Source organism: Xiphias gladius, chromosome 2 (genome assembly GCF_016859285.1).
Source record: "Xiphias gladius isolate SHS-SW01 ecotype Sanya breed wild chromosome 2, ASM1685928v1, whole genome shotgun sequence".
NCBI classification, from domain to species: Eukaryota; Metazoa; Chordata; class Actinopteri; order Istiophoriformes; family Xiphiidae; genus Xiphias; species Xiphias gladius.
Genome location: NC_053401.1, coordinates 18,311,879 through 18,335,585, shown reverse-complemented (window position 1 = coordinate 18,335,585; position 23,707 = coordinate 18,311,879). Strand labels below are relative to the sequence as shown.

At 38.4% G+C, this 23,707-nt stretch overlaps 1 protein-coding gene across 5 annotated transcripts in view; it reads right to left on the bottom strand.

The window, feature by feature from the left end:
* Nucleotides 1–321: 321 nt before the first annotated feature.
* dennd5b (DENN/MADD domain containing 5B) overlaps nt 322–23,707 on the bottom strand; it is a 104,754-nt gene continuing 81,368 nt past the window's right edge. For all 5 annotated transcript variants that reach the window (XM_040141440.1, XM_040141398.1, XM_040141405.1 and 2 more), the window contains 7 exons: nt 23,061–23,206; nt 19,556–19,674; nt 16,735–16,922; nt 16,168–16,250; nt 11,176–11,302; nt 5,615–5,789; nt 322–4,809 (listed from right to left, as the gene is read on the bottom strand). In XM_040141440.1, the coding sequence (XP_039997374.1) occupies nt 4,626–4,809; nt 5,615–5,789; nt 11,176–11,302; nt 16,168–16,250; nt 16,735–16,922; nt 19,556–19,674; nt 23,061–23,206 (1,022 nt within the window). In that variant the 3' untranslated portion in view covers nt 322–4,625. The remainder of the gene's footprint in view (nt 4,810–5,614; nt 5,790–11,175; nt 11,303–16,167; nt 16,251–16,734; nt 16,923–19,555; nt 19,675–23,060; nt 23,207–23,707) is intronic.

The window sequence follows — 23,707 nt, the reverse complement described above, 5'->3', positions numbered from 1 at the left end:
GAGGAAAATTGGTGGGGTTCTGATATTAACTTAAATTATGTTTGTAAGTTCTGAAACTGTCTGGAAATCAAAACTAGACATTTTAAATTGATTTAACTGGATAGTCACAAAATCAATATATTACAATATATTAAAGATATTAGTTGATTCCACCAAATTCCCGTGTGTTTACAGAGTAGTATTAGGAATGCTTCCTTGTAAGAATTTTTTTTTTCACTTTTCTCCTACCATTTATAGGTGGACACACTGTACATGCATGAACTGTTTAGTTTATGAGCATACACACAAACACCTGGAACTTTTACCACACTGGGTGTTTTTATTGAAATAGGCATAATAAATATCAGAACAGAGTGGTCAGTCCAAACCAGACATGAAAGTCTATTTGTCTGGTGACACTGTTGCCATGAGCAGGACACACAACCACCACAGTCATGGCTATCAGTAGCATTTCCTGTTTGAGCAGATCCACTCGGGGTTAATACCACTCATCACACTACATGTTAACGTAACAAATCCACCCAGTAAGCAAATTGTGTGGTAGTCTAGGAGGGAATCTCAATGGTCCAAATTGCATGTCCTCAGCAAACAGTTTGTACACAAACAAATCCAGTTATTGTACTTTGGAGCTGTGGATAGTTCCGCCGGTGAGGCATCAAGAGTACAGGAGCAGGAGTACAGAGGGTTAAACCGCGGTAAAAACACATGAAGTGGAAAAAGTGGTTACTGCATTAAAGACGTAAATGTTTCCAGTTATTCCACAAATTTAAAATTACCAGTGTTGCTCTCAGCCTACTACAGATTAATATTAAATTAATAAATACATGAAATCAAGACATGTGAGGCAAACTATGATACACCATGTCCTTCCCAGACTCAATACGGGAAACAGTTAAAATACTACAAGAAACTGGGGTTGCAAAGATGACCACTTTTTGTCCCCTCAAAACTCACCTTCCATCTAGAATTCATTAGTGAGTCACAATAAAAACACCTCAGTCAAAATGTGAACATGCACTAATGACAATATTTACAGCTTCTCAGAAAGGATTCATTTAGACAATGGTAAGTGGCAAAAGTAGCAAAATCTCTCATGCAGCAAAAGAATAAAAAATTTGTCTAAAGAAAAATGAATAGGTCAAGGGTGCCTGAAGGTTTCCGACCATCTTTGTTGGGTGCTACCAACGCAGAAAAAAATATGCAGTTTTTGTGTGTTTGGAGGAGATGGGGGTTGAAGTCTTTAATATAAGGAATAAAACATAAGACCCTATTCCTTCCTTTTATATTTGGAGGAGGTCACGTTGTATTCATGTAATATAGGAATTAACAGTTTGAACAGCTTTCTTATAACAATAATATATTAATAAAAATATTATATATTTTTACTGTCAACAAATCCCATATAATGACCAAAACCAACAATTAACTGATCCTACTAAAAAGTACAAAACATAACAAACAAACAAAGAAAAAACCTTTCATGCAGTAAATGCCCACTTGTCCAAATGCCCATCAGTAAATCAACTGTGTATAAATGCGTTGCTTTAAAAACTCTCTACAAATTCTGTTTCCTCCTGTTTGAGTGAAGTGCCCAACAGTTTAAGGTAATTAGTAAAACTTTAAAAAAAAAAAGAAGAATTAGCTTTATCCTATAAATGTCCTTTATAAACCATTACAGCTATTCTTTTTTTTCCAAAACTTAAACATTCCTGGCCAATGTGAGTTTGAACTTCCATGGTGGAAAAGACACTGACATCTGCTGTTTCCTTATCCTTGTACAAGCACTAGAAATTTTTCACTGTGCAGCTTTAACAAACTAATGTTCTTTTGGGAAATATTTATTGCTTTCTTTCAGAGAGTGAGGTGAAAAGAACAGTATCAATCTCATGTCTGTGAGTAAAGGATGTAGCTAGGCTAGCTTAGCATACAGACTGAAGGAACAAGGAAACAGCTTGCTGGCTCTGTCCAAAAAACAGAAATAACCCTACAAACAACTTTAAAGCTGTTATTTTTGTTTGTTTTAAATCAATGTATCAAGGTATCTTTTTTTAGCCCATACATAAACAAAAATGTAAATATGACAATTTGTGGTTTAGGGCAAGTGATGCTGTGGACCAAGACTAAGCTACCAACAGCCAGGTGCATTGAATGTATGCAGCTTCCTGGAGTTTTATTGTCCACATCGAGATTGCAAGGTTTGGTACCACAGATAAACTGATGTTAGTGAACATTTTTTCTCTTCAGACAGAGCAAGGTCTATACTTATTGCAAAGACATGAAAAGACAGAGAATGAGTGTACTCCCCAAAATGTTGAACTATTTCATTAAAACAAATCCATGATGATAATCTGTGTCACGTACAACAAATAATTTTTCGTATCAGCATAACACCTTTTAAAAGTAACGTTTCTTTACGCTGATGTCCCATTGTGACATGGAGTTTGAGAAAAAAAGACCAAGGCATATTGATTTAAATAAGGATCATTTTTGCTTATGAGAGTAAAAGTTCATTCTTAACCTTGGGAATAATAGTTTTACAAAATTATCTGAAATCGAGGTCCATTTACTAGCTTTTGCAAGAGCTTTCATCCACAAAGTTCCTTACTTAAGTCATTTGATGACAGAAAAAATAATAAATCAATCCCCTCGTGAAGATCATTAGCTGTAGCTGAAATCTCTGGAAAAAGTTAGTAATTAGACTTAGTTCATATTATTTTATTGAGCTGTATTGAAATGACAATAACGGCAATGTGAAATTATAAATGAATGTGTGAGGCATACATGAATCACTCCCATGCACGCACCCAGGCACAATTTTTTAGTAGTACACTACAGAAACCAGTAGATAACTTTGAAAATTTTAAGATGGAAGTTATAACAATCAATGGAGGGCATCACACACCAGAGCACACACATCCTTGGAATATCTCACACACACACACACACACACACACACACACACACACACACACACACACACACACACACACACACACACACACACACACACTTGGATAGAACATTTAAAACAGCCAGGTTGATACCTGTACTTTGGTAGGACTGTCCATGCAGCCGCAGGTTAACCTCCTGACTCTGAGCCACATCACTGAGATCAGTTTTTGTGTTCATCCACAGGCCAGGAGCAGAGGAAATGCCCAACACGAGTCCAGTGAATTAAAAGAAAGAGAGGCACGGAGAGCTGGCAACTCCACAGCACTGCACTTTATCACAGTCAGTAGGTTCCAGAACAGAACTCCATCATCATCATCATCACAATTGTTTTTATAATCCTCGTTTCATTGTGTCAGTGATCGCTCGGTCTCTTCCTGAGGTTGTCTCTTCTTTCCACATCGCATGGGCATAATAATGCAAACTACGGTGTGAAGATACTGATAGTTTATCATACAGTTCATCTATTTGTGCCTACTGGAGGAGAGCTATGTTACACAGCTAGCAGACAGGAAAAGGTCTGCTGCTGCTACTAATATTTTAACCATGCCAGTGGTTTTGCAATCTTTCACTCCCTTTATCTTCATATCAGTATGTATTACTGTCAGCAATTTTAGACTGATTTCCTTCCTTCCAGACTGTTTCAGTTCATTCCAGTACATTATGAAAATCAACTTGCAAAAACATTAGCTGATCATTGGCTTGTTGTTGTTTCACATGTTAATGTGGTTTAGAGAATGGACTGCTTTGAAATTATTTCTTGTTTGTGTAAATTAAAGTATGTCTTTTTTCTTATTGTCAAATGAAAGTGCCAAAATGTCTCCTACTAACCAGTATTGTTTCTGTATCCAAAGCCTGATATATGTTATTTCCCTGTGCCATAGAACTCCATTGTTGTCAAAAAACTACTAAAAACGCATCACTGAGCCACACTGTTTCACTGGGTGACATGTTCCTTCATTACCATGGAAAACACACATTAATTCATTTTGATTCAATCCAATATAGGCGTCCTGCTATAATCCACCAATGTGGATTCATCCAATGCTCAAAATAGTCCCAAACAAATTCACAATTTCTTCCTGTTTGTTTAGATAAATACTACAGAGACCAGTTGTTTTAGAAAATGAATGAGCCTTTTTTTTTTTTTAAATTAACAATATATTTATGAGGTGTTTTTAAAGATTTATCTTCAGTAGGAACCAATGGGCTTGGAGCTGAGAGCCACAGACAGGGTAGGGAAATCAAACAGTAATGTGATTTTCATAGTGTACTGAACTGAACTGAAAGTAAAGGCTACCTGCTAGGTAGGAAGTCAATCTGAAAACTGATGGTATGTTTAGAAAAATTGTACACAGTAATGTAAAGTATTTGGGATTTGTTGTTAATGAAGGAAAACATGATAAAGCAGTGGTTGTCATTTATTAAAAAGAGTCTAGAGTAGGGAATTAAATAGCCACAGATGGGGTTATAATACCACATCCAAGTTTATGGCTGATCCATAGCCCTGAATTCTCACATGAAACAGTGGAACATTTTGCTTTGGAAACTAAATGTCTCTTTAATTTTAATGTCCCTCAACTGTCCCTCATTTCCTCCTTCCCTGGTAATCTAATTGCAGAGCCCATTGGCTAAAAGAGGAAAATGGGTGGCTGCCAGGTTGTCCCCTCCTGGGGCTAAAGGTCAATGCCTTTGACCAGCGAGGATTCCAGTGTAATGGGGAAGTCGTGAAGTGTCTCCAGGACTCCGATGAGGGCGTTGACAGTGGTGCGGTCTCTGAGCAGGGCCGTATCCTCATACATCCGCAGGATCACTGGGCACTCCACCAGCAGGGGAAGCCACTGGGGCAGCAGGCGGTCTCTGCAGAACAAAAAGTGGGGATGAACTATGACAAGATTTTGACCACACAGAAGAATTCCTGCCGGCCAATAACTATGCAAGGTAAAATTAACTGTGAATAATTTAAAATAATGACAGCAGATTAGATTTATCTTTATTTTCATTGCACACAATAGGTACCAAACAAAATACAGTTAGGCATCTAACCAGATGCTTAACTGCAAACAGTAGCAAGGTACATATGTACATATATTAGTATACATTATATAGAGAGATATATAACGTGACTACTATATGTCCAGTATGAACAGAACGTAATAAATAGTATGTGTAATAAAATGGGCCGGGTTATGTAATTTACAGTATGAATAGCAAGCAGTTAAGAGAAAAAAACTACAGTTGAATATGGTCAGGGTTAAATTTTGTTGGTTAAATATAGACAACCAACTGAGGGAATTATAAATAAGGGGCTGTATTCACACAAAATCCCAAGGCTTGCGTAGCTCATAACTGGCTGAGTTAGAACAAACTCCTAAAGTCCTAACTTTATGACCTCTAAATTCTTGGTCTCAGAGTAATTCACAAAGCCTTTTAGCACTATAAGTAGAGCATAAGTCTGTTAGAAGTAAGAGGCAGTCCAGAGGTCTCCTACATCCCTGAGACCTGCTCAAAATCAGTAATGTGCTACAGGTAATGTGTCTCATTGCATCAGCTTAGGAGTTCTCTTTTTTTCTTACTAAAAGTTGGTCTCGGCATATGGACACAGAGATGTACAAGGTAAGTAAGCTTTGACTCAAAAGGACATCAGTGTGGTCCTGACACTTACCTAGCTCCGAGACAGACCAGCAGCTGGAATTTCCCATCCTTGCCGATGTTCCTGGGAGTGGAGTTGATCGAGTTGATGTAGTGACAGAGTGATTGACAGGTCATCCCCAGGGGCTCTGCAGTCTCCTGAAGGTCTCCCATCTGGTCAGCTGACTCCATGTAGGCAACAGCCCTCTCTGCATAGGGAGGAGAGGACATTACAGAGTCACAGAGCAGTTATAGTGGCCATCAGTCTCTCTGAAAGTTTGTCTCCTTTTGCATGTCCTCTCTGTGTTGCCTTTTGTGTCTTGCACAGAAAGCCTTAGACTGTGGTTTAGAAGCCGAACAAACTGTTAATACTTTTAATGGACTGTGGGAAATTTAGTTTCATATACTACTGGATGTAATCTAAATGTAATCATTATTTTCATATATTACTGATTGTGATATTTTTTTTTATTATTGGGTGTATTCAGTAAGATACCATTATAAATAAGAATCTGAGAATTAAGAATGCTGATTCAGAGAAACCTAGGGAAGAATGTGCCTGTGTTAGAACATAACGGTGTATGTAACCAAGTTGTACCAGGATGTATGTATATACCGTTATTTTCCGGAAAGTAACTAAATATAGTGGGAAGCGCCAGAGAGATGAAACAATTGTGTCTACAGTCAGGGTCGGGACAAGGAGGTGTGATGATGGGAGTGTACTTACAATTAGGCCCACAGTTGGCGGAGAGATTCGTGCTATAAAAACAAATGTACAACTGAGATAATTCAGTAATCGTCCCTGGATCAGCTCAGTTTATTGTATTCTGTTTTAACATACAATAAATTTACTTCATATTGAACTCTGAAGATTGCATAGTGTATTATCACTGGCCCTGGTGAAGATTTTCTCCTGCCTTGAATTGGCGAGCCAGCCAGGATAAGCTCGGACGGAGCTGCTGCTAATCAGATCAATCAGATCAATAGCGGCTGCAAAATAAGGTAAGCAGAGCCTTCTTCCAAAATCTGCACACTCTTGTTGTGTCTGAGTGCAGTGTTCATCCGCCAGACCCAAGGCAGTACATACCCTCTCCTCCCAAGAATCTAAATTTGTGGTAAAGGAGTTCAATGTGATATTATGTGTATGTGTTAAATGTTGGTATGAATGGATGAGTGATTAATTAAATATTGACTCTAACTGAGTTAGAGTTAATTTGATGTAAATTGGGGAGAATAGTGTTAGGGAGTATTTAAAGTGTGTGAAGATTCCTGTGGATACTCCTTCTTGTCTTTGTGTAAAGCAGTTAAGGGAAAGTCTGAACAGGCATGTAGTTATAAGTAAAAAGACTGCTGTGGATACCGCTATTTGATGAGGACAGGTCTGCACAGGTAGATTGTCTCTTGTAGGTCTGCTACGAAGGGATAAAGACAATTTGTGGATACTGCTGTAAGAGAATAGGTCTGAATGAGCAGTAGATCTAAAGCGTATGCTAAGGGGCTTACGAGACAGCCACCCATTGAAGGACTTGCTAAGGGTCCTTAGGACAGCCACTAGAGTCTCTAAAGGCCTATGGGACAGTGACCACTGGCCTGATAGTGTGCATTTGATAGCAATATGTGTTTGAGTGAGTAAGGAGTCTTATGTCTTGTAATAAGACATATTTGTTAAATCAGCTGAGAAAGTGGACATTTGAAAAAGAAAAGCTGCAGCAGGCTCCAGACAAAATTTGGAGCTACGGTACAAAAATAATAGTGCAAGACAGGGAAGATTATGAAGTGAATGCAGTGTACTTAATAAGGACAAAGGTAAACTTAAAGTTTGATGCAGAGATAATTCTAGAAAACTCTCAGAATGGGCACAATAGGTAGAAGAGCAAAAAAGAGAAAACAGTAGATATTATAAGGATTTATGTGGGTCAGTTAGTTATTTGGATGTTTCACGGTGCTGAAGCTGAAAAAGAACTGCTTTTGCTGAAACTTGGCTACCTAAAAAAGTTTTGGTTTGATACAGAGAAAATACCCAAAGGACCGTTTAAGTGTTACACCCAAAGTTTTTACAGAAAGTGCATAGCGGCAATAGTAGGATTAGATTGCTGTGATGCTTAGATTGAGTGTCATTTGTTGTGGTGTAGATGGTGGTCATCACCCGGATGGGTCAAATTATATGGGGCATGTAGAAAATAAAGAAACACAAGGAATAAGAGCACATCTCTGGCTAGAACGAACCTACATAACTTAAGAGGGTTTTGAATGCTATCAGAACACACCGCTGATTAACCTAAAGCTCTGGCAAATTACTATGTAATTTGGGACAAGTGCAAGCTAATTTTCCCAATGTTCTGTGGGTGCCATTCTTGCAACAGTTGTGGACTGCTGAAACTTCACAGCCAATATTAGAATAACTCTGTCACGATCCAGATAGAATAGCAACACTCCCCCTTAATGAATTTTTTGGGGAACCAGAAGGGTTTGCTCTTGAAGGTCCAGAGAGTCATCTGCTTATTCCACAATTGTGTCCCACTGTTGAGCCTCGAAAAGTGAGGTGGGAGACAGGCAAGTGGGGTGAATTAATCAGATCTGCCATTAGACCTGATGGCTCAGAAAGGTTAACCCTTGAACTAGATTCAAAAAGAAAATATAAAACAGCAGAAACAGCAGGGAAAATAATGTGCTGATTAAAACTAAAGCGACAGACGAGGAGCTAGAAATACTTAGATCAAATCCAGAGAGTACATGCCAGGGTTGCATCGGAAATCAGGATGGTAAAATGGAGAAAGCACAGCAAGCAAAGGGGTGACTACCCCTGTGGAGGTCCACCCCAGAGAGGAGGATGGAGAGGTCCACCAAGACAGCAGCAAAGATACTCGTACCAAGGACCACAACAGGATCCAATCCAAGAACAAATGCAAGTTTGTAAATAAGGGAATGACAACATCTGCTGGGGACGCAATCAAACTTGATAAAGGAGAAGTGACTGCCCAGTTAAACCATGGGTAGGACCTACTGCAGACTGGAAGCAATAGGGGTGCCTAGAGGAGCCAAAGGGGGACAAGATGTTACCAATCATCCCAAAACATCCACAAGATGAACCTACAATAAGTAATCATCCATCATCGCGGACATCCTTTCATGGTGGATACAGGTGCACTTCTTCACTTCTATTCATACAAGGTGCATTGGCAAGCAATGGTCAAGTCTCCCCCTCTCTGCATCATCTATCAATACTATTGGCTTCTCTGGGAAATTACAAGTGGTACCCCTTACAGAGCCTATACCAATGCTAACTGGTGGAAAAACAGCTAGCAGTGCTGCTATACTCAGCAAGCTCCCCAGTGAATCTCATAGGAAGAGACATACCATGCTCCCTAAAAGCAATCTATGTGGGACCACATGGGGCTGCAGCAGCCATCACATTGACAACTCTGCTGCAGTGGTTCCAAGTGACAGACTCCACGCCTCATACAGCGTCGATGATCGTAGAGGGACATGGGCCACATGAACTTCAGTGAAAGGAGCACTGCAGACACAAGAATGGGTCCCCACAGACAATCCAAAGATCCACAATTCAGCTGACAGACAGTTCATCAGAATAACAAATAAGACCTATGTGATCAGGGTATAGCTGAAATGGTATTGCTAGATGATAGTGTAACACAAGTGTCACTCACAACTGAACAAACAAGACTGCTACAACAGGTGCCAGATAGTTTATTGTCAAAACACAATACTGATGTAACCCATTCAGGGACTGCCCATGCATGTGAGGTGCTCAAGGAAAGGGAAAGTAACTATAAGGGTTAAATGACTGAAAGACCAGTGTATCAACTTAGAATTGGACACCTTTATGACAATTGACTGAGCAAAGCATTTAGTAGGGGTATGGAATAGCAGGTAGCAAGGTATAATTGATATACCAACATGCACAGTGCAGCTAATGGGACTATAGTGCAAAGACCTTTTTGGTACCGAATCATTCAAATGGTAAAAATCCAGTTGCAGACATATTTTGGTATTGTGACAAATACATGCAAGTCAAGACTTGGCTAGAAGAGGGATGGACTGGTAAATGTGCACCAGTTATGTTAACTGGACTGGACTTACCAACCAAACAAATAGGGTGAAAAAGGAAGATCCAGATCCTCAAAAGGAAGCATCAGATCCTCACATCTGGCTTACAGTTACTGGATGGCCATGGGGAATACCAACAGAACACATGGCATGGTGTCTCATGCTTGAATAGACTATTTCACGAACGCAAAAAAAATCTCACTGGATTGTTTACTTTTGGTACAACCAACAGAGATTTATAAATTACACACTATTGGCCATATATTGCTCTAGGGAACAAATGAATGTCACCAGCACTATGACACTACAGAACAGATTCATTCCTGACACTATGTTGGACGAAGAAAAGGGAGTATATATGTGCATTGGAAAAGACTGTTGCACAGTCATGCCAATGCACATAGGACCAGATGGAGATATAACAAAAGCAATGAATAGCTTAGCTAAATTAAGATATGAAAATGAAAGAAACACTCAGATACCATCGCAAGTGCAGTCAAGGTGGAATTGGTTGTTTTCCACATCCTGCAGAGCTATTCTAACACAATTAGGGACAGCTGTTGCCTTGATAATTATCTTGCTGATGGTTGTGTCATGTCGTGTGATCCCCTTAATTCAGTCAGTTATAAGAAGAATGGTGACTACAATAGCTGGCCAATATGTAGTGTTTCCGCAGCTGAAGGTGCTTAACAGTTGCAAAGATGGAGTTGCTGCAGATAGTGATTTTTGCGCAATGGAACTGGTGAGGCAATTGCCAAAAACGTACCTAAAATTCTAAACTTATTGAAAAAGAAAAGTTATTGGATAAAGATAAATATCAGCCTGGTTGTTTCTCGAGAGGGGACATCAGAGGAAGACCTCTTGGTTGATGAGTTTGGAAAATGGGAGTTAGACCCCAACATCGGTTTGCCAAAAAAAAGCATAGGTAGGCCCTGGTCAGTAAGAGCCCATACTTGGATGATTGAGAAAAAAATAATAAATTATAATTGTATAATTGAATGCTGATTCAGAGAAACTTTGGGGAAAATGTGCCTGCATCAGAACATAATGGTGTATGTAATCAAGTAGTACCAGGATGTATTTGATGTGTGGAGATATCAGCTCCTGAGGAATGTAGACACCATTATTTTCCAGAAATTAACTAATCATAGTGGGACGCGCCCCGGAGATGAAACAATGATGTCTATAGTCAAGGTCAGGCCAAGGAGGTGTGATGACGGGAGGGTACTTACAATTAGGCCCACAGATGGATGAAAGATTGGTGCTATTAAATGAATGTACGACTGAGATAATTCAGTGATGCTCCCAGGAGCAGCTCAGCTTACTGTATTCTGTTTTAACACACAATTAATCTACTTCACACCTTATGCTGAGCATTATACAGTGTATTATTACTCAAGAGAATCTCTTGAGAATTACTAAAGGGAATCTGAACCCATCTGGCCCTGGTGAAGGTGTTCTCCCGCAGGACCAAATTAAACGGTTCACTTTTTACTGAAGCAAATGGTGCTTCAGCGCCAAACTCACCCACAAAGTCCCACACAAACATAGTCTTCTGGAAGAGTCGGGAAGACTTGAAGCCGTGATGGAAAAACTGTTCTAGAGCGGCCACCAAGCTGTTCTCTCCACACAACAGCACCGTCAGGCTGCCCCTCTGCATGAACACAACCAGGAGACGAAACATCAACACATAAAACACACAGACAATGGAAATTAGAATGATGAAGAAAAACAACCGAGGTGAATGGCAGATGCCAAATGACAGACAAACACAAAAATACAGACAATAATTTTGGAAATACCGAAATAAATAAATTATATAAATGTTTGAATAAAAGAATGGTTAAAATGGAAGCACCTGAAGCTGACATATCCTTTTAGTCCCAAGTATGAAAGAAAAACACATCCCATAATCAAATGGTGATAATGTCTTTTTGTTGGACACTACCTACCTGGAAAACACCAAAATTCTTTTTTTCTGTAAGTAAAATAATGACTTGTAAAACATATTTTAGTTGGCATCAGACACAACTGGCATGTTGTTACAGTGATATATTTTTGACAAAACAAATTATTCGTTTTATGGGAATACTGCAGTGCAAAATTTAAATTTTAATCCAGTGAGGGCCATAAAATCAGCTTATTTATGTATTGCAGTTGTTGATTATTTAATGAAATTAATTCGCTGCTGAAGAAATTGGAATCTAAGGAACATTTTTGGTTTGATTAATTATTTGGCTGGTTTATCAATGATGCAAACCGTGGGTGTATTTTTCCACAATGCTGAAATGGGGTTTATTACCTACACCTGCCAACTAATTACATGGACATGCTGATGGGCTGTTAAATGTATGGTCTAATTTTTCGTTGTCAGTGTTTCTGTGTTAGTGGTAGCGTATTTTGTTGCTCTGTCTCAAACCCAGTTAATTTTGCTATATTCTGCATTATAGATCCTTTTTACTTATTGATTTATTTTAATTAATTAATTTTTTTATTTAATACAGGTGAATAACACACATGATAATATGGTGACATGGCAGCAAGATATCACAAACAAAAAAACAACAACAATTGAACAAAAAGTAAAAGAAGAAAAAAGAATAATAAAAGGATAAATAAAATCAATAGGATCTCTTCAGTAATAATTGGCAATAAAAATGCATTTTAGAACTGAAATGTACATATGACAGGTAGAGCACATTTACAATTTTCTATTCTCCCACTCTTCACTAGAGCAAAATTTTCCATTTCATATTGTGTTGTGCTACTTTGTAATGGTTTGTGGCAATTATTTTTTCCAAAAGAAATTGGCTTCACAATGTGTTTTTAAAAAAAAAAAAAAGTTAAGATTCAGATTAGTTCTTGATTGAGCTTTAGATATATATATTTTTCTGGGGACGGTTTTAATCCAGAACCCCCAACATCACATTTAAAGGTATAAGTTTAAAATAAATGTTAAGTGGCCCTAACAAAAATTACACGAGTTCTGGTTAAGCGCTCATAGGTCTCTTTCTTTTAGAAACTTTCTTGCTAATCCCACAGTTGATTACACGCTCTTCAGATCTGCTAGTTACTTTGACTTAGCAGTTAGCGATGGCTTCTCTCTCTCTACTCCTCTCTCTTGCTCAGGTTGTCTTATGTTTAGCTATTCCTCTGCCTCCTTTAGCAGTAATGGTACATGTAATAAATGTAGTTTGCAATAGAATGCTTACTGGGAAAAACTCCCATTTCAGACATGTATTTATTTAATTGTTACTAGTCACAATTCTTATCCAAAATGAAAAACCTTTCTAGATATACATAATGCATTTTTGAATTCCCAAAATGCATTGGGACTAGTAAAAATGTCATTACCAATATCCACAATTCGTATTATGACTTGTAAAAATGCAATTTCAGAAATCTACAATTAGAATTATAATTAGAAACAATTAAATTGCTGATATCCATTAATGTATTACATATGCAATCTAACAATTAAATGTTAAAACGACCACTTATATTTTGTAAGGATTTTAAGATATCTGGAACTGAATTTTGACAAGGAGAAATAAAGTTGTAGATATCTTGTTATACAATTTTTACTAGTAAGAATGTGATTGTGGATGTGTGTAATTGCCATTCTAACTATTAAGAATAGTAATTTTGACTACGGGAAATGCTATTATGGATATCTAAAATATAATTGTGGATTAGCAATGAACCTTTTTTTTATGTTAAAATGGCATCCTATCTACCCATCAACAAATATCCAAAATACATTGTTGTGCTCTCCACTTTGAGTTGCACAGATTTTGATGATCCCACCATCACCCCGCCAGTCTCTGAAAAGAACCCTGCTCAAACATCAATGACAGGGCCATTTCAGAAAAGGAAAACAGATTTTCTAAGAAGAACGTAGACGTAATGACATGTACCCAAATGTATCCAAATCTAGTGTATTTCTACATTCCACCTTGTTGAGCCCTCTGCATGTGCCCGCTGGCACTGCAGCAGAAGATGTGAGTCTGAAAAATGACAAATGCATAAACCAATATTGGTCGAGAAATTTCCACATCAAACAGACCTGCCCACTGTGTAAACACCTGCAGGAGTATAAAGAAGGTTTTGCTGTTTTGCATAAATTGTATGTAAAGGGCCTAGTAATTGGTGTGTCTTCAGCATCATGTGAGAGTTCCATTTCCACAAGGTCACGAGTCCCTACCCCTTATCGTCACCACCATGTTTTACATGACAGAAGGAGGAATTTGGTGATCTTGGTCCAGGAGAAATTAATAACAAATACCTTAGACATGAATTTGTTCGAATTTTTGCCAAGGCAAGTAGGAAGACTGATTTTGAAGGTAGGTAGGTAGGTAGATAGACAGTGTTGTGGAAGAGATAGATAGATGGATAGATAGATACATAGATAGAAATAATATGATATGATATGATATATGTACTGATATACATATATCTTTGGGATAGTAGTCTGCTTCTCTAACCTCTGGGCTACCTACCGCCCAAGCTTCCCAACTATTATTTCTACCAGCCCACACTGATAAAGCAGGCTAAAAATAAAGCAGCCCTTTTGCCCTGGCCTCCAGAACCACTGTAAGGAATCTTCAAGTTATCTTTGATCAGGATATGTCCCACATAAAACAAACTTCAAAGACTGCTTTTTTTTCACCAATGCTGCAGGCACATCCTGTCTCAAAAAGATGCAGAAAAACTGGTCTGTACTTTTGTTACTTCTAGGCTGGTTATTGTAATTCCCTATTATCATTACCCCAACAAGTCTCTAAAAATGCTTCAGCTGATCCAGAATACTGCTGCACATGTATTGACAGGAACTATGAAAAGAGATCATATTTCTCCCAATATTAGCTTCTCTGCACTGGCTCCCTGTAAAATCCAGAATAGAATTTAAAATCCCTCTCCTCACCTACAAAGCCCTTAATGGTCAGGCACCATCATATCTTAAAGAGCTTATGAAACCCTAATACCCCAATAGAAGACTGTGCTCCCAGAATACAGGCTTACTTTTGGTTCCTAGAGTCTCCAATAGTAGAATGTGAGGCAGAGCCTTCAGTAATCAGGCTCCTCTACTGTGGAACCATCTTCCAGTTTGGGTTGGGGAGGCAGACACCCTCTCCATGTTTAAGAGTAGGCTTAAAACTTTCATATTTGAACAAGCTTAGGGTTGGCTCACGCTTGCCTCGAACCATCCCCTAGTTATTCTGCTGTAGCCCAAGACTGCTGGGGGACTTCCCATGATGCACCAAGCTCCTCTCTCCTCCTCTCCCTCTCCATCTGTACGCATTAATTTCCCATTAATGCATGTTACTAACTCAGCATCTTCTCTCTCCCGTAGTTTTGTGCTTCCTTGTCTCTCTTCTCTCTCCTCCTGTCACTTTCTGCAGGTATTTCTGCCTCCGGAGCTGCAGAGTCTGGATCTGTGATTGCAAGCTAACCACTTCCTTAATGATCCTGCTCAACACCAATTGCTGCAATTATTATTATTAGTCTTATTTTTGTTACTGCTATTAGTTTTGTTACTAGTGTTATTATTGGTCTCATCATTATGATTATTATTCTTATTATTATACATCTTAATGTACTTTATGGACTTTACATGGTGCTATGCCCCCGCCCCCCGTTGATGTTAGGTCTCTGTAAATAATATTATAACGAGTATGGTCTAGACCTACTCTATATGAAAAGTGCCCTCAGATCTCTTATGATTTGGCTATAAATAAAATTAACTTGACCTGATTTTACTTGTCAATGACTTATGAGTAGATTTTAGTGACTTGTGATCCCTCTGGACTACCTCACTTATGACCTAGTTTTAGCACTAAAAGGCTTTATGAATTACTCTTAGACCAAAAACTTAGAAGCCTTAAAAGTTGACACACCGCTTATTTTCAGGAAAGTCTCTCAAGTGCACCAGTAAGGAGCTACTTTAGCCTTAGAACGTTGGACAGCCCCTGAACATTATCCTGCAGTTTGAGCTGGTTAACAAAGAAAATCTGAGCAGAGAAAAACTGTACATGCCAAATCCTGTAGGATTTTACATCTTGCAGTTTGCTCCTGGCCTAATTGTGGCTCATTTTCCCAGCTTTGAGGAGAGAATTTATTGCAGCCCTTCGAGGAGAAAGAGCTGCTGATTACATGAAACCAGGGTTGTCTGGTTAATGACCTCTTTCAGGGCTCCATGACTCACTTGCCACACTTTATTCTCTCTCCATCACTCTTCTGATTAAGGCCACTTAAAGTGTTCTGGATAATATTGGCATCAGTCATTTGTACATTTGTTTCTCCTGCTCTGCATTAGAGCGGCCATTAAACAATACATTACATACTAAAACATAATGAACACAGTCACTGGATAGAGTCAGAGATGAAAAAATCCATACTGTTTAGTCTTGTGAAAGGTTCAGAGACAGTACAGCAGTGATTCAGCTCATAAAGAAAGGGGTTTATTCATTATTAAATAGAGAAATTCAGACACTATTGAGAATGAGATCAGTCACTAACCTCTTTCTCTGGCTTGTGGAAGTGTTTGACGATGTTGTTCACTGCCTCCCCGATAGCCTCTTGGATTTGGGCTGAAGTTGGTTCTGGAATTAGGAAAAAAGCGTCATCAATATATAAATTGTGAGAACATCTGACATCTCATTAAAAATCAAACATTGTGATTGTCACCAAACAACTTTTTACTGCTGATATTGTACTGGAAATTATACTGTTAACAGGGCTGTAGCTATCATTAAAGATACTGAGGTCATGTCATGTACATTTATATATTTATTTATTTATATTTAGTCATAGGAGATGTGGGGGGAGTTCAAATTCTACACTTAATTAGTTACACACAGTAAACAATAACTGCTGCTTTACAAAATAAAATCTACAAAAATACAACTGAGCAGCTAACTCAATAGATAAAAAAAGAAAAATCCCAATTTACTTAAAACATTTTTTGTGTCGAGTGGGGTGTTGGCAGGACTTTAACTCATGGCCTCAGTATTTCTAAAATCCTGGCTACATCCCAGAATGTATTTTCCTTGATCTGACCAGTTCCTGGCCCTGACAGATACTGACTGTATACTCGTCCAGACAGTGATGTGATGCTGATCCGTCTGGTCTGGGATGGTGAACGCTGCGGTGGGGGTGTACGGCAGCCTCTCCCAGAATCCTCCTCTCCACTGGGCACCACTAGCTCACCGATCAAAACCCTCTCCAGGCTGCCATCACCCACACCCTTACCAAGCCATCTACCACATGGGAACCTGGAAGGGACAGAGAATATTTCATGTTGCAGAGGCAAATCAACACTGATTGTCTCCAACTAACAAGTATTTTGTGTGTCTCAAAAGTCTGATATATCTTATTCCTCTTTGCCATAGAGCTCCATTGTTCTCCAAAAACATTGAAAAAACACATCAGTGAGCCACACTGTTGTACTGTTGACATGTTCCTTCATTACCATGAACACACGCACTATAGTTTATTTTGACTCAGTCCCATACACACTGACCAAAATGATGTCTTCAAATTGCTTGTTTTATCAAACCAACAGTGAGAAACCCAAAGATGTTAATTTTACAGTCATGGGAAGCTAGAAATCCAGCAAATATGGACATTTAAAAGGTTGGAAGCAGTCAATTTTGTTTAAAAAATGATTAATCATTTATCAAAATAGTTGTTGATTACTTTTCTTTTGATCAGCTAATGGATTAATCGACTATTAATCCAGCTTTATATATATGTGTGAGCTGTTTGATTTATGTCTTCAGTAGGAACCGATGGGCTTGGAGCTCAGAGCTCCAGGGGTAAGGAACGCAGAAATTGTTGAGAAATGGACGAACACAATGTTGGTTTTGGTGTTTTTATATTTAGCAGAACCAGGCCATACTGTTAATATAAAGAAATTAATTACACTCCCTGAACTGGGTGCCACTTTCTATTTAAAGAAGGATTTATCCAAATTAATCAAATTACTTAAATTAATCAGTCTTATAATCAGAAGTAGTTAAGCTCTAAGTGCAGGGACCTCTTGTTTCTGCCTCAGGAGAACACACAGCAGCATCTGCTGGCTTCTGAATCTGGCTGAAGCTGGTGTTGGATAAGCTCTGATATTTACACTTTCTCTACCTCGACTCATTAAATAGTCGTGAACATAATGTAGCTGGCCACTCAACAAAACTTCGAAAATACTACAAAACGAGACGCATTGAAGTACAAAAATAATAAATTTGAGCTCATTCAGTTTGATATTGAGGTAGCCTGCAAGCTGAGATTGTTTTCCACTTAAGATAACAGGGCACACAGCCTTAGGTGCAGGGGACGCGCACACTTCCTTGGCACTATAGCCAATCAATTATGATTATAAACAGAAATTATGTGTAAATTCATATTACAAGGAAAATGAAGAAAGGCCTATAACCATAATAACAATAATACTGTGTAGTACATCAAGGAATATTCACTCAGCAACGTTTGCTGAGTAAGGTTAACAGGACTGTTGACTACTTAAATAACAGATTCATGCTAATTTCAAATAAGTACTTTAAACAAATTCAAAAACCATTAGGATGTAACTTTGGTATGCCTAATCCAATTTATGACAAGTCTGTAAAGCCCTTATCAGAAACTCACATAAAGGGTCTGAGAGAGAGTAATGAGTGTTGATGTGTGTCTGTGTCAATGTGATGTGAAAGAGAGAGAAAGAGGAAGACTGCTAATCATTTTGTTTTTACTTCTGATAATTTACACTTTTTTTTAATTAAGTCTCCGTTTCGGTTCCATGAGCATTGTTATCTGGTCTTGAAAAATAAACATGAAATTTGCAGCTTTGGTGGCTCCAAAAGGTCTTAAAGAGCGTTTGTGTCCTTTCGTTAATTTCATTATCAGATGAAATCATCTGCCGTGGATGTCTTCGTCTTATGTTACTTTTGCCACTTTTATTGTGGAAGGTGAGGAGATGAAAGGAAAGGTCCAGTGAATCTTCTGAGAAAATTTGCCACTTGGCAACCCCCCTTATCTTTCAGTGGAATGCAAAAAAAGGTGAAAACAAGCCTTCACTACCTGTGAAGTGAAAAGGCCAGCTTGGCAGATCCTTAGGGTGCCTGAACTTTATTCACCCACCACTGATTTTCTTGTGGAATTAACAAAAAGGTGATGTGTCATCACTACGCATGGAATTTGTTAACAATAAGGAAAATACAGAATAACTGGCCTTATCCTTTAAATCCTATACACCGATTAGCTGATTAGTTGGATTACTTAGTTTGGTCTCAAAAAGGACCCTGGGATTTGGGCTCAGCTAAGGTACTTTTGCCCCCTGTCCTGCTGCTCTAACACTTTGCTTTTTTTCCTCACTTCATAGCGTGAGACATTACTAAATAATTTGTATGTTTGTTCATTCTGTGACTTAATGCCAAAATTAGAGTATCCAGCCTAAATCTCATGAGCTCAGTTTTCACAGAGGTTTTATTCTAGAAAACATTCACTGAGAATGGATTGTAAAGCAGACCAATCAGCAAATTAGATTTGTGTTTAGACGATGTGACTCACTGCCTTGCCAAACTCCCAAACACTATGAACAACTTTTGAAGTTGTTCAGACATAAAACAAAACATGACTCTGAAAATGCTTGCTCTATTTTTTACTCAAACTATTTCTAAGCTTATTCTGGCAGACAGGAATCTCTGCCAAAATTAAGACCAATGTGAGTCTAGAAATGGTGTGTTAGTCTAATCAAATGTTGGAAGACTTCACATTGATGTTTCAGCACAAAGAGATCATGACCAATCAGTCTATTTGAAAGGACACCTGTGATAAAAGACTATATATGAGAGAGATGAGAGTTACATTCAATTAAAATTATAAGAATAAAAGAACTAATGAGAGACACACTCACCTGTATGTGTGTCCTGTGATCTCATTGCGTACCATGACACAGTCCACCAGCCATTTAGCCAGGAGACCAGCGTTATCATGACCCAGCTGCACTGTGGTCAGCTTCCCCAAGTTCTGACACTAAACACAGACACAGACACACACGCACGCACGCACGCACACACACACACACACACACACACATAGACCAGAGATAAAATCTAGTTGATGCAAAGTATTTTTTTTAATTTTCAATTAAATAAAATTCATCCTTCAGTATTAAATCCTACTTTATATAATCCCAGTACAAACTGCTACTCTACAACACTATTACAAGCATTGCTATTACTGGTGCAATCTTCCTGGAACATAAAAGTGCCAACTTCCAGACTGATTTGAACCAAACCAAACTAAAGTAGTTGAATGAAGCCCTTAATCCTTTTCAAGGAGGCTATACTCCAACATCCACTGCACTGATATTTCTGTTACACTTAGTAACTCATAACATTTCACTACATTAAACATTAATCTTTATTCCACTTTTCTTAGTACTTTTAAAATTTTAAACCAATAATTACAGTCCAGGCATGAAATATAATACAGAGTAGTATTTAGAGTCAAGGGTGGGACTACATCTTAAGTAAAAGTGGTGTTCTATTCTGGAAATACTTTCTAGCAGATAACAGACCAGTTATGACCCAATACAAACTAAAATAAGGTTGACTGCAAGACAACGATGACTACAGCAGAAAAAAGCTACAGTACGAATAGAAAAGAAGTATGTCAAAGAGGGAGAGAGGGGGGAATGGAGCGGCATCCTCTAACCTTGAATAAGGTGGAGATGTGTGTGTGAGGCCTGAAAGCAGACTAAGGGAGATGGAAACACTTGTTAAGACACAGTGGATGGACAATAAAAATGGCAATGTGGTGATCACAGAACCAAAACAAGAACATCATCCATCATGCAACAGAAAGAGAAACTTCACCAGTGCAAACATGCACCCACACAGAAATGCAGTGTGAGAGGGCAGGAAAAAGACAGCATATCTTCTATACCAGTTGTCACCCTCTGTCTTAGTTAGTTCCTCAGTCTCTGTGCAGCTCATTTAATCATCACTTTGAAGGCTAAGAATACAACAGCGAGTCCTGCAGATGTCCACTAATAAGCATTATCCTAAAGGTGCAAAAGTAAAACTGGAGCTATACTAGAGAAAACTATAACTATGTCACAAGAGGAAGCACAGCTGATTTGTGTGCCTTTAAGAGCTACGGTGTGTGGGTGATAATTATGTGCTTGGATGGGTGAACTGTGTAAACATATGATAAACAATAATATGTAGGAAGTCTTATTGTAAAACTGTCTGAGAACTTGACCTACCTCTTGAATTCAATTTTTAGTTTAATTTAGTTTAATGGACATTATCTATATAAGTATTTCTATGTGAAATTTATTTATTTATTTGGATTGTATATTGTTTTCCTTTCAATGGATAATTCTTCCTGTTTATTGCAACTTGGGTTGTATTTTTTTGGTTTATCAGATATAATGACAATGTACTCACCATGTTGATTGCTTAGATCTGGGAACATGGTAACATTGCTAACCCACTGTCTAACCACTTGCATTTGCTTGTTTTATGCATGTAGTTGCAACATGAATCATAGTTTTATGCCTTTAAGTCTATTTCCCCTTTGATGTGTGTAAAAACTGACTATTTTAACATTCTACCATTCTCTCTATATTGTACTTGAAAATATTTTCCTTCAAGGATGAGACGTTGTAGTCAGTTGCAGAAATTTTTCACTCTGCCCAATTCATACCCATTTCCCCATTAAAGGTAGAGTAAGCGATTTTAATCTAATACACTTTTTGTAAAATTCAGTGATATCTCCTCACTGTCTGCTAGCCGTCCAATCTGTGTGTGTGCTGAAAAAAAATATGGCATTCCTACACAGCCCTGGCTCTGTGAATGGGATACAAACAAAGTCAATTTCAGCAAATAAGCACATGGGGGTCATCGTGCACCCGTACAAGAGGGGGAAGGGGATAAAAGGGGACAGTGGGAGCGAGAGACGGTAATTCCAGCGCATGCTAACAAGCTACCATACAGAAAAGGAGAGATGGATGAGAAACACTTTGATCAGCCGAGGGGGGACCCGCATTAACATCGCTAATGCTTTCCAACAGTGGAAACCGCACGGTCGGACTGGGAAAGAAATTTAGCTCTGGACTTATCCACTGGGACTGGCCCACACCCCGAATGACAATCACACAGAGAGGGCTGGTAGAAAGACTGATGGGGCCAGTAAAAACTTAAAAAAACTTTAAGGATTTTGTCATGGTCCAACGGTCCACTGATGCAGCAGCTCACTTGACATCCTGCCAGGATTTGTCCCAGTAGTCCCAATGGTGAACTGTAGCAACAGTTTGCTGTCTCTCTGTTTGCTCTATATCATGGTATTTGTCCTTAAACATGCAAGGGAGTTTATAGCCATGAAGACCGAAAAACACAAGTTTGCTAGTACAGTGCAGTTATTTGGATTGATGCATAATTCAAAATGCTATGCCACGTAACAGTATCTTCCTTGTTAGCTTAGCTACGAACCTATGGTCCTCACTTATGTCACTTCTGTAGTTTCATAAAAACAATCAAAACAAGTAACTTTCGCTAGTTTTTACTCTGTTACTGTGTTTTGGATGCTGTGTTTGTGTGCATGTTGTTTGTTTGATGATGTTATATATTGTAAGGTTTTTGCTTCAGCTATGAGAAATAGTACCCACTTCCACACCATATAAGACCCTCTGAGTTCCACCATTGTGTTGTTGCTTTGGCAAGTCAGTGGGCTACTTCGTACATATTTCCTAATCCCACAGACAAGCTTTACAGATGGCATTCATCCTCCAGTACTAACTAAACCACTAACTAACATTGGTGAAAGTCATCTGACTGCTCAAGTTGACTGTCCCAGTTTCTCCAGGTTCCACATCTTTGGTGGTACAACATCATAACAGATAGAAGTGATAAAACAAAAACCAGGCCAGAACAAACCAAAATTATCCTTTAAATGAAGCAGAAAACCCTTGGTATGGAAGATCTGTCTATGTATTTATACATTGAGGAATTTAGGGCCAGTACAATACCTACCCTGCAAGTATATTTATATGATTTAAAGTATTCATTCTAATATTGTATTGTTAATGGACTTTCAATATGATGCTTGACCCATTTGGCCCATCTTTGGTTCTGCACATGGGATCTGAATTTGAGGAATCTGAATCGTATGTTTACAAATGATGTTTTTAAACTTTTTTTTCCTTTTGGAGGTGAAAGTTAAACTACTGGCATGCTGTTAGCATGCATGAGTCTGATGTTTCTCCAGTGAGAGAGGAGGTGAACAAAAGGGGTAGAACTGAGGATTATGCCTAAGTGCCTGACAGACAAACACCAAATTCAACACCTGCATACCACATCCCAGTGACTGACTGTGTGCTCAGCTTGTGAGATGTCAAAAGTCACACTACTCACATCAAAGGTCATCTCCAGGACATTCTTGGGGATCTGCATGATACCTGAGTCTCCCAGCTCTCCTGACACACACACCCAGGGGTTGGAGGTGGTCATGGCATTGCTCAGCTTCTTGATGGGGATGATCACGACTCGATACGGGATCACTACAGGGATAAACGTCAGTGAAAGAACAACGAGATAAAAAACAACAACAACTACAAGACAACAACAAGGCTGAATGTAGCATGTCTACCTGGGTTAATTTAATTGTAAAATCACAGATTCAAATACACTGCAACAGACAGGAAACCGAATAACAGAACAGATATTACAGTAGAGACTAAATCATCAACCTGTGGGTACAGTTAGTGTACACATGGTTGTGTGCATGTCTACATTTACAGTGTGTGTACATGACATGTAGACATGCGATGAACCCTGTTTAATTTTTATCTATCAGGTCTTCAATGAAGTTATCTTGATGAGGCTTAGCTGGACTGTGTGCAGAAACTGAGCTGAATAGTACATTATGCTTATTTACTAAATTTTTTATTGTTTTTATATGCAAGATTAGAACAAACACATGAGCTCAATAACGATACATATATATATATATATATATATATATATATATACACACACACATATACATACATATACTTACA